Genomic DNA, 11,061 nt, shown 5'->3' on the forward strand with positions numbered 1-11,061 from the left:
CCCGCCTCGGCCTCCCAGAGAGCTAGGATTATAGGTGTGAGCCACCGTGCCCGGCCTGATGTTTATATTTTTAATTTGACATGAACAAGAGCTTCACAGAAAAGAAGTGAAAACCCAAAGAGGCAGTTAGACCTGGGGGTTTATATACTATTTTAACAAAGGGCGATAAATTGTGGAGAACTGACAAGACAAAGGAAAAGGGAGTTTGGACTCTTAGGACAGTAAATTGTGTAACGGTGACTAGGAAATGTATGGTAGATCAGGTTTGTTTAGTAAGGTTTGTTAGGCAGGGACATCTCTGTACAGCCTCCAGAGTTTAAGAGTCTTCTCTTCCTGATATGGGAGAAAGGGACACATTTAGAAATGGAAATTTTCCGTGTAAGAGAGAAATATATGCCCTGATTTTAGGCAGATGGGGGAGGACAGAGAGCTCCTCTTGTGTCTGCTGTTTCTTCATAGCCTTCAGATCAAAATAATCTTTATGCCAAAGTGACATATTTTGGGGTGACATATTCTGATCTCTTCAAGTACAATAGTTGGGAAAACATTCTATTTTAATAAGAATATAAAAGGCTAATATGTATTCAAATATAGTCATGGCCGAAGGCATATACAGACATAGCTATATAAGTATTTATCCGTTCAGTCACCACTGCTTTGAAACCCAGCAAGCATATCCCTTTGCACAACACACCCTCTTCTAATTCGTTTTGTTTGCATGGTGAACATGTGATTATTTTCTTGTAGAGACAGGGTCTCACTATGTTGCCCAGGCTGGTCTTGAACTCCTGGCCTCGTGCAATCCTCCCACCTGAGGCTTCCAAAGTGTTGGGATTACAGGGATGAGCCACTGTGCCCAGCTTAATTATTTTATTGATTTACGAAACAAACGACAGGGAGCTCACTGTAGTCCTTCTACAGCAATAAAGGTTGGCTATGGTCATTTCGAGGTCACTAACATTGACTTATACCTGTATTTATAACATGATGCCTATAGTGAAAGAGTCAATGAATGACTTGCACTTACAGATTATTATATATTTTTCCATTTTGGTTTTTTGTCTGACAGCAGCAGCGTGCAGGGTCAAAGACAGCCGGCCCCCCATGTCAGTGGTCTAGGATGGCCAGTGAAGGCACCAACATCCCAAGTCCTGTGGTGCGTCAGATTGACAAGCAGTTTCTGATTTGCAGTATATGCCTGGAACGGTACAAGAATCCCAAGGTTCTCCCCTGTCTGCACACTTTCTGCGAGAGGTAAGCCTCCTTTGTGCTTGGAGAAGGGCTGACCTCCTACGGCCTCCCATTGGATTCTTTCCCAGAATTCTGCAGTTACCTTTTGGGAGACAGCAAATCTCTTGTGCTTCTGATAGACATCAAAAAATAGAATCAGGAGTTGCCAATAATTTACTTTATTTTAAACCATTACAAGTGGAAGAAAGCAATCCAGTAACTACTGATTCATTTCCACAGAGATGGAGCATTAAATAAGTATTTTAAGATGAAAAAATTTTTAAATTTTTCCCTTTGTTCTTTGTGAAACAATTTTTGCCAACAGCAGTCCCCTAGAGAGGGTCTTTGGTGAGGGCCAGTTAAAAATCTATCATTTCCTCCATATAACAAATCAAGTAAAACACCATATATGAGGGTGAGTTCAAAGGACAGCTTCCTTTCCAGAGACACTTTAAATACATACTAATGTCACATTTGAACACAATGATGTTTTAGGTAAAGAAAAAACTATAAATATACATATATATAATAAATTATCTGACTATGTAATTTACTATATATGAAAACATACTTCTTTATCCTTCTTGATAGGGTATTTTTTTTTTTGGAGGGGTTAATCAGTTATCAAAGTATACTTTTACCCCATTCTTTAACTTATCATATAAATAATTAAACATAAGAAATTTGTTAGTAAGTAGTTTATCTGTGGCTTATTTGTAAGTATTTCCCTAGTAAGGTTATATATCTTTCTTAAAAACAAATGTGGTAATTATGTTTTATAGCACTTTGTTAAATACATTTTGTATTATTATTTAATATGCTTCAGATCTATTATAGAACAGGAAATCAGTGTTTCAAATGGATTCAAATCTATGCTGATTACATTTACCATGCATTTGTTACCTGATTAATCATTCTTTGAGTTGATTAACTTTGGAAGGTCTCAGTTGCAAAAGAATAACCACATTTTTGGTGGTGGTGATGGAATGGAGGGAGATGGCAGATTTGTTACTGGTAGTTGTGGTTTTTTGATTGTTTGGGGGTCTGTGTGTGTGTTTCCATGCACACATGCATGGATATGGGGTTTTGGGGCCTTTTTTTAGAGACAGCATCTCTCTCTTATTGCCCAGGCTATAGTGTAGTGGCAAAATAATAGCTCACTACAACCTCAAACTCCTGGGCTCAAACGATCCTCCTGCCTCAGCCTCCTGAGTAGCTGGGACTACAGGTGTGCACCACCGCACTTGGCTAATTTTTTAATTTTGGAGGTCTTGCCGTGTTGCCCAGGCTGGTCCTGAACTCCTGGGCTCAAGCGATCCTCCCGCCTCAGCCTGCCAAAGTGCTTAGATTACGGTGTGAGCCACCATACCTAGCCAATATGGGGATTTTGTTTGTTTGTTTTAGTGGTGGTATACAGGGCACTAATACTTTTTATTTTATTCATTTTACATTTGGCTTGAGTGCTTTATAATTCATATTCCAAAATAATTAAATAGGGTGTGATTCTCCCCACCACCCCCCGCCCCCACGATGGCTATAGCTACAACACAAACAGCAGCTAATGTCCGTGTGTCCCTGGGGGGGACACACGGGGTAGGCCTCAGCATGGCCCGGCCGTCAGTCCACAGAGAACACTGAGAGCCACTCAGCCTGAGCGTGGCAGAACTGCCCGTCCCCCAGTGTTCAGTGCCCAGTCAGTCTGTGTTTTGGGTCCTACTTCCTCACTCTGACGGGTCTGCCCCATCCTCTCCATTGGGTCTAGCCCGACCCTGTGCCCCATCCAATAGCTAGTGGTAGAGATTTGGGAGATCCGACCATAGCAAGTCTCTATCGAATGCTATGTGTTAAATCATTCTAGCATCATGCACACTGAAATTATTTCCTTTTGAAAGTGCTGCCAAGTTTCCTTAAGATGGGAAATTTTTGTTGAGGTGGAGACGAAACTTCACAGCTGTCTCCCTGTCAGGAGACAGAGCCCTAGGAGCCTTATGTCCGGCTTCTGCTAGACATCCACACTGGCTACTGGGAGAGCATCTCACAGTCACTCTCGTAGCCCCACACCTTCCAAAACACCATCAACAGGGCTCGAAGGAGAGCCAAACTGGACATGGTCACTGGCCTCATGGAGCTTACAGCCCAGTGAAGGAGCTAGTCACTAACCCCCTAATCTCTCAGATTAATGTGAAATTAAACCAGGGACAAGTGCTATACACCAGAAGTACACAGGAAACCATATAATAGGGGAATTTGCTCAGCAGGGAGGGTTTCCTGCAGCAGTGATGATTAACCAGAAACCGCAACAATGAGTAAAAATTAACTAAGCAAAGGGGAGTGAGTAGAAAGAAGTTCAGGTATATGCAAAGGTGCTGTAGTGAGAGGGACTGAGGCAGGAGGATCGCTTGAGGCCAGGAGTTTGAGACCAGCCTGGGCAACATAGCAAGACCCCATCTCTACAAAAAATAAAAAGAAATTAGCCAGGCATCATGGTGCACACCCATAGTCACAGCTACTAGGGAGGCTGAGGCAGGAAGATCTCTTGAACCTAGAAGTTTGAAGCTGCAGTGAGCTATTATGCCACTGCACTCTATCCTGGGTGACAGAGTGAGTCGAAAGGAAAGAAGGAAGGGACGGGGGGAGAGAAGAAGGAAGGAAGGAAGGAAGGAAGGAAGGAAAGAAGGAAGGAAGGAAGGAAGGAAGGAAAGAAGGAAGGAAGGAAGGAAGGAAGGAAGGAAATCATAATAGTACCTACTTTATAGGCTCAGTGGAAGTACTTTGAATTTAGTGAGCGGCATATATGTTAGTCGTTATTAGTGACACGTTCCGTGAATTAAGTTGACACCTGTTGAGTAGAGAGACAAGGAAAAGAGACAGTGTGTCTCTGACTCTGGGTGTCCCATCCCTGTTTCAAGCAAACATTTCCACTTTGATGTGTTTTTAATATCTGATGATGATATTAGTCAGATATTACATGATATTTGTATGTAAAAAAATGCTAATAAAAATATTTGACATGTTTCTTGAAAAAGTAAAAGTCCACAAATGTGTGAGCCCAACACTAGATATTGTAGACCAGGGCTTCTCAAACTGGAACGTGTGTAGGAATCGCCTGGCGGTCTGATCCAGCAGGTCCAGGATGGGTCCTAAGAGTCTGCATTTCTCCCAAATGAGCTCCCCAGGGAGGCCGGTGCCGCTAGTCCATGGACCACACTTTGTGTGCCCAGGCTCTAGGATATATGACCAAAGTCAATGACATTTTTCTTTTCCTTGAGTATAATCCTTTGCCTGATCAGTTGACAAGGCCAGTGTGAGTCCAGGCACCTCTTGGTGTCTGAAATGTTATTTTCCTAGTAGAGGAGACTACAATGGGAGTTTCTGCCAAGCAGCCCATGTAGTTGCTGAGAACACACACATATGATACCTGCAAGAGGGGGCAGTCCTGTCCCCTGAGCTGCCCCAGGCTAAACTGTCCTCCCACCTCTGCCTCTGCCACAGGTGCCTGCAGAACTACATTCCCGCCCACAGTTTAACCCTCTCCTGCCCAGTGTGCCGCCAGACCTCCATCCTGCCCGAGAAAGGGGTGGCCGCGCTCCAGAACAACTTCTTCATCACAAACCTGATGGACGTGCTGCAGCGAACTCCAGGCAGCAACATCGAGGAGTCTTCCATCCTGGAGACGGTCACCGCTGTGGCTGCTGGAAAGCCTCTCTCTTGCCCAAACCATGATGGCAACGTAAGTGACTCAATGGCAGACGCTGCCAGGGAGCATGACGGCTGTGGCCTTGGGTAGGCTTTGGTCACGTCTCAGATTATACACTGAAAGAGAACTCCAGCTGGAAAATGAGTAATTATTATAAAAAAGATTTTTACCAGCCCTCAGACTGCTTGGCCTGCTCACCTTCTCTGACCAGAACTATTTAAATAATAAAGTCAGTCTTCATTGTGTCTGCTTGACACACATTGTTGGTATCCCCAGGAGGGCAAACCAGTAGCTATTTGCAAGCTGGGTATATTTTAACCCACATAAATATCTATGTAATGCATTATAGATAAAGATTTAATAAGGGATGAGTTCTGTAAATTGAGAATAATTATTAAGATGTTAATTAGAGTTCTTATTTTTCTTGTAAGGGAAATTTTTCTCATGCTACATTAGACCCTATTCTTCGTTAATAAATAGAATTAGAAGCTAGATGAATCTCTGATAGTAGTTTATGGATCATGAATTCCAAACATATTTCTTGCTTCTAGCAAGCACAATAACTATTACAAACTCAAGAAGGACCTGTGTGTACCACCAAATAACTGATTGATAATAGCTATGGAACCCAAAGAGGCAGCATTGTGTCATGTGTCTAAGAACACTGGCTTTGAAGTCAGACTCCCGGATTCAAATCCTGCTCTTAAACTCATTCCCTGCTTTGGCAAGTTTATTAAACTCTCTGTGTCTCGTTTCCTCATAGGTGAAAAGGAAGTAATAATAGTATTTACCATATAGGATTATTGGAAGAATTAAATGTTTAAGTCATATAAAGCACATAGTAGGCTCTTGATAAATGTTAGCTATTAAAATGATTTCTAATGAAGGACTTTATCCACCTCAGTCTTTATCTGTTGGCCACTTCAAAAGTATTTGAAACTGCTTATAATAAAAGGCCCAGGGATAGTAAAACCACTAAGTCAAATAAGCAATCATTAGAGCAAAGCAATTATTATTAGCCATACTACTGTCTCTTTTATTTACCTCATCGCACACCATTCTCTCTGCCCACTGTGCTGTAGCCTCAGTGGCCTCAGAACTTGCCAAATGGTTTCCCACCTCAGGGCCTGGCTGTTCTGTTCCTTCTACCTGAGGCGCTCCGTTCCCTCTCGATGTGGCTGGCTCATTCTCTTCCTTGAAATGTCAGGGTGCATTTCTCCTGCACACAGCAGTCTTCCCTAACTGTGCTGACGTAGGCCACCTCTTACCCAGCTGCCCTCCACCACATGCTTTGTTTATTTCCTGCACGGTGCTCACCGTGGTCTGTCTGCCAGTCTGCCATTGTCCATGTATTCCTTCACTTATTGGTCTTCTGGCCTTCCCTCTAGAAGGTGAGCTCCAGGAGGGCAGGGATCTGTTAATTTTACCCCTAGGACCTACATGGAAGTCAATCAATGCATATGTGGCAGTCAATCAATACATATTTGTCAACAAATTTGCCAGACACCATACTTGGCTCCTTAAACCCCACTCTGCAAAGTAGGTGTTGGTTACCTTCATTTTATAGGTGGAGAAACAGGCTGGCACAGTCACAAAGCTGGTTGACACATCATAAAAGCTAGACCTGGAGGAACAGCAATCCTGGGCCTTCCAGTAGCCAAAATAAAACAGTGACACAGTGGATTACATATCTGTCATTATTTAATTGAAATCACACCAGGCTATTAGTAACTATGAGCTTTTCTACACTTTGTACTCCAAGGGAGAGTTACCATGCAAATTTTGTGAAAAGAACTTTAAGTGGTGCATTCTCATGACCATTTCTCACACTGGCTCTTAGTGAATGCTGAGGCCGGCTCTGCCTGGGGCTCACATTCTAATTACTATTTCTGGGAAGGCATTTCTGTCAGGTACAACAGTCCTTAAAGTCCCCTTGAAGAATGCCCTTAAAAGCTTCTTAAAATGGGGCTCTTTGGAGACCTGACATGTAGAGAAGTAAAGACATAAGAATGTTAGGAGACCTACTGTAGACCTTGGTATAAATGGGGATGTGAAGGGGCTATCACCTAGAAAGAGAAATCCCGACAGTCGGAAAGATTACCTCCATAAGTAAAGTGAGAAAGTCAAGGAATTCAGGCAATGGCTTGTAGCTCAGGGTGGCCACAGGAGAGCAGGGACGGTGTTAACTATACCCCTAGGTAGAGCGTGGATTCAGGGGAGGTGAGGGTGAGACACAGGGGGGTTGAAGAATTGTAGGGATAAGCTGGGAAAGGTAGATGCCTAGAGATTGGGACAAGCCCATGAATATCATTAAGAAAACAACTGACCTGGGTTCCTTAGGCAGTGCGGAAGCATTAAAACCCTGTAAACAGGAGATGGGTATTTTAGTGACATTATGGAGGAATGGAGTAGCAGAGACCAAAGGCTGGGAAACCAGTTCTGAGTTTGTGTCCAAATGAGAGATGATAGGAGGTGGAACTAGAATAGCATCATAGGCCTGGAGAAGAGAGGATAAATTTCCGAGAAGAGAGTACTCTTTCACTTGAGAATCAGCACAAATAAAAAGGCATGTGCTAAAATCTGTTAAACTAAGCGATTAAGACTGTGAGAACTTGAGCAGTTAAAATTAATCTTATACTAGATCACAAAGAAAACATCACTACATTTTTCCGTTGTGTAAACCAAGTTCCTGCACCACAATGCACCAAAATTATATTAGTAACACATGTTTATGGAAAAAACCCTAAATGTCTTCTAAAAGCATATAATTATTTAATCAAAAATAGCAAAATTGGGCTATTTACAAAACATTGGAAGTGGAATCCTTAACTACCATGTGTATAGAGCAAAGTCACATCTATACCCAGGAAATTTTATAGGTTTAAGTATTTTCCTTTATTTAAAAAGAATGCAACTCAGCAAGTTAGGAAAAGAAAAACAAAAAAAAATATGGAACACACACAAAAAAGAAAATAACAGATGTAATTCATAGTGTATACATTTCTGGATCCTAAGAAAAGATAGGAAGCCCTCAATTCATTTATGATACACTTACAATGCTGATACCAAAACTTAGTGAAGACAGAACAAAAAGAAAACTACTAATAACTCAATTTATGATAGTAGCTGTAAAATTAATAATGAAAACATTCCAGCAAATTCTTAATATGTAAGAGCAGAAATTAAGGACAATATGAGTATCACAAACAGAAATGAGCAAAGAACTCAGAAAATTCACAGGGGATATATAAAGGGCTAATAATCACGAGAAAAAGATGTTAAGCTTTACAAATAATCAAATCTTCTGAAATTAGTTACAGATTTTTAAAAAAAAAAAAAACAAGGCCAAAGAAGAAAAGGAAGGGGAAAAAATTTCATATGCTGTGGGTGGAAGGGTAAATTGCTCTTCAGAAAGTTTATGTCAATTTGGCAAATATAATGAATATTTTATGCAACTTCTCATCTTTTAATCCAGTAATTCCACTAATAGAAATATTTCTAAGGAAATAGCTAGAGATGAGGATAAAGATTTGATAAAAGAATGTTAATTGTAATTGTTGTATTGTAGTAAAAATTAAACACAATCAAAATGTGCAACATTAGGGGACAAGAGGGCTTGGAAAATTAGCAGCATGTGTCTTGAATCATTCCATTGTTTGATTATAGATTGTAGGAGTTCACTGCTGATGCTTTGAAACAAGGGTCCTCATTGCATATTCAAGCCAAATGCAGGCAATATTCTAGATAAACTGCTGCAGTTAGTTGCCTTGGGTAAATCTTTGAAAACAATCCAAGCTTCTGAAGGTTAGTAAAATAGCGTAATTAACAATAAAGCAGGGTGCTGTCATCCTAACTGCCTGGTGCCGATTAGCACGTGTAGATGAACGCTTGTCATCTTTAAGTGCTGTGACACTATCTGTCTTCTAATTAAACTGCCAGCGGCATTGTCCAAATACAAAAGAAAAAGAGGAATAATGGTCAGTGATCTAAGAGGTTCTTTGCACTTAAAGCAGACATTTGAGCTCATGCCTCCTGGTCCCAGGAACGGAAACAATCAATAAACCCTGTTATTGCTTGTGTAGGTGCCTTACTAGTGAGGATATTAAGAGGTGCAAAGGAGAGGTCCTCATTAAGAATGCCACTAACAAGTCCCCACTTCCCCCACCGGCATCAACTGTCAATGCCCCCAAGAAGCTTCAGGGATGGCTGCAAGACCCTGACCTTTGTCACATTAGGAATGCATGTGGTCCTGCCAGGCTCCTCTTCTGCCGAACAAAAAGGGTGTGTGACCCACCAACAACAATAAGCTCATGCTGGCGTCTGGCCTGCCCACCCGCCCCAGGGAGCACCAGCATGATCTCGCTGGAGCTGGAGGAGCTCAGTGGAGTCACGCTCTTGGCTTGAGCCAGGGCTGTCAGATCTCCAGCACGAGCCTTTGAGAATGACTAGCTGTTGACACTTCAAAATGATTTCAGGATCTTTGCTTCCCAAGACACACTTAGGATATGGAACTGGGGATAATGACCCAGGTCTGCTGCTGTCTCTTCAAAGCTGCAGTCAATTTTGTTTTCTGAAGTAAAATTCACATGACATTAAATTCAATATTTCAACCGTTTTAAAGTGTACAATTAGTGGTTTTTAGTATATTTACAAAGTTAGGCAAATATCACCACTATCTAATAATTCCAGAACATTTGCATCACTCCCGAAAGAAATTCTGCACCCATCAAGCAGCCATTCCCCATTCCCTCCCACTAACCTCTGGCAACCACCCGTCTGCATTCTGTCTCTGTGGATTTGCCTTTTATAGACATTTGGTATAAATGGAATCATACAAAATGTGGCCTTTTGAGTCTGGCTCCCATCACTGAGCATATTTTCAAGGTTCACCCAAGTGGTAGCATATATAGTACTCTTTATGGCTAAATAATATTCCATTGTATACCACAATTTATTTATCTCTTCATCAATTGATGGACATTTGGGTGGTTAACACTTTTTGGCCGTTATGAATAATGTTGCCATGAACATTCATGTACACTTTTTTGTGTGGACATATGTTTTCAATTCTCTTGGGGACACACCTAGGAGTGGAATTGCTGGGTCATATGGTAATTCTATGTTTGACTTTTTTTATTATTATTATTTTATTTTTGTAGAGATGAGGTATCACTATGTTGCCCAGGCTGGTCTTGAACTCCTGGCCTCAAATGATCTTCCTGCTTCAGCCTCTCTAGTAGGGGGGACTACAAGGGCACACCACTACACCCAGCTAATTTTTCTATTTTTTTGTAACAGGGTCTTGCTACGTTGCTCAGGCTAGTCTTGAACTCCTGGCTTCAAGAGATCCTCCCAATTCTGCCTCCCAAATTGCTGGGATTACAGGCTTGAGCCACCATGCCAGGCCACTTTGTCTATTTTCAAATTGGGTTATCTTTTTGTTGTTGAGTTGTAGGAATTTTTTATATGTTCCTATTATTACAACCTTATCAGACACGTGACTAACAAATATTTTCTCCCATTCTGTGGGGTTTCTTTTCACTTTCTTAGTAGCGTCCTTTGATGCACAGAAGTTTTTAATTTAATGTAGTTCAATATATCTTTTTTTTTTCTTTTGTTGTTTTTGCTTTTGGTGTCATACATAAGAATCCATTGCCAAATCCAAGGCCATGAAGATTTACCTCTGTTTTCTTTCTAGGAGTTTTGTAGTTCTAGCTTACATTTAAGTCTTTTATCTATCTTGGGTTAATTTTCCTATATGGTTTGAAGGAAGGATTCAGTTTCATTCTTTTACATGTGAATATCCAGTTGTCTCACCATCATTTGTTGAAAAGACTGTTTTTCCCACTGGGCAGTCTGGACACCCTTGTCAAGAATCCATTGACCATAGATGTATGGGTTTATTTCTGCACTTTCAATTCTATTCCATTGATCTATATGCCTATCCTCATGCTAATACCACATTGTTTTGATTATTGTAGCTTTGTAGTAAATTTTGAAATTGAGAAGTGTGAGTCCTCCAATTTTATTCTTTTTCAAGATTGTTTGGCTATTCAGGGTCCCATGCAATTTCAAATGAATTTTAAGAGTAGATTATTCACTTCTGCAAAAAAAGGAAGTTGGAATATTGATAG

The 11,061-nt window shown here is 41.0% G+C and overlaps 1 protein-coding gene across 1 annotated transcript in view; it reads left to right on the forward strand.

The window, feature by feature from the left end:
• TRIM2 (tripartite motif containing 2) overlaps nucleotides 1-11,061 on the forward strand; it is a 142,784-nt gene that overhangs the window by 95,369 nt on the left and 36,354 nt on the right. Inside the window, exons 2-3 of the mRNA XM_012645265.1 lie at nucleotides 1,073-1,254; nucleotides 4,723-4,960. Coding sequence (XP_012500719.1) covers nucleotides 1,121-1,254; nucleotides 4,723-4,960 — 372 coding nt within the window. The 5' untranslated portion in view covers nucleotides 1,073-1,120. The remainder of the gene's footprint in view (nucleotides 1-1,072; nucleotides 1,255-4,722; nucleotides 4,961-11,061) is intronic.

Source organism: Propithecus coquereli, unplaced genomic scaffold (genome assembly GCF_000956105.1).
Source record: "Propithecus coquereli isolate 6110/MARCELLA unplaced genomic scaffold, Pcoq_1.0 Scaffold228, whole genome shotgun sequence".
Classification (NCBI taxonomy): domain Eukaryota; kingdom Metazoa; phylum Chordata; class Mammalia; order Primates; family Indriidae; genus Propithecus; species Propithecus coquereli.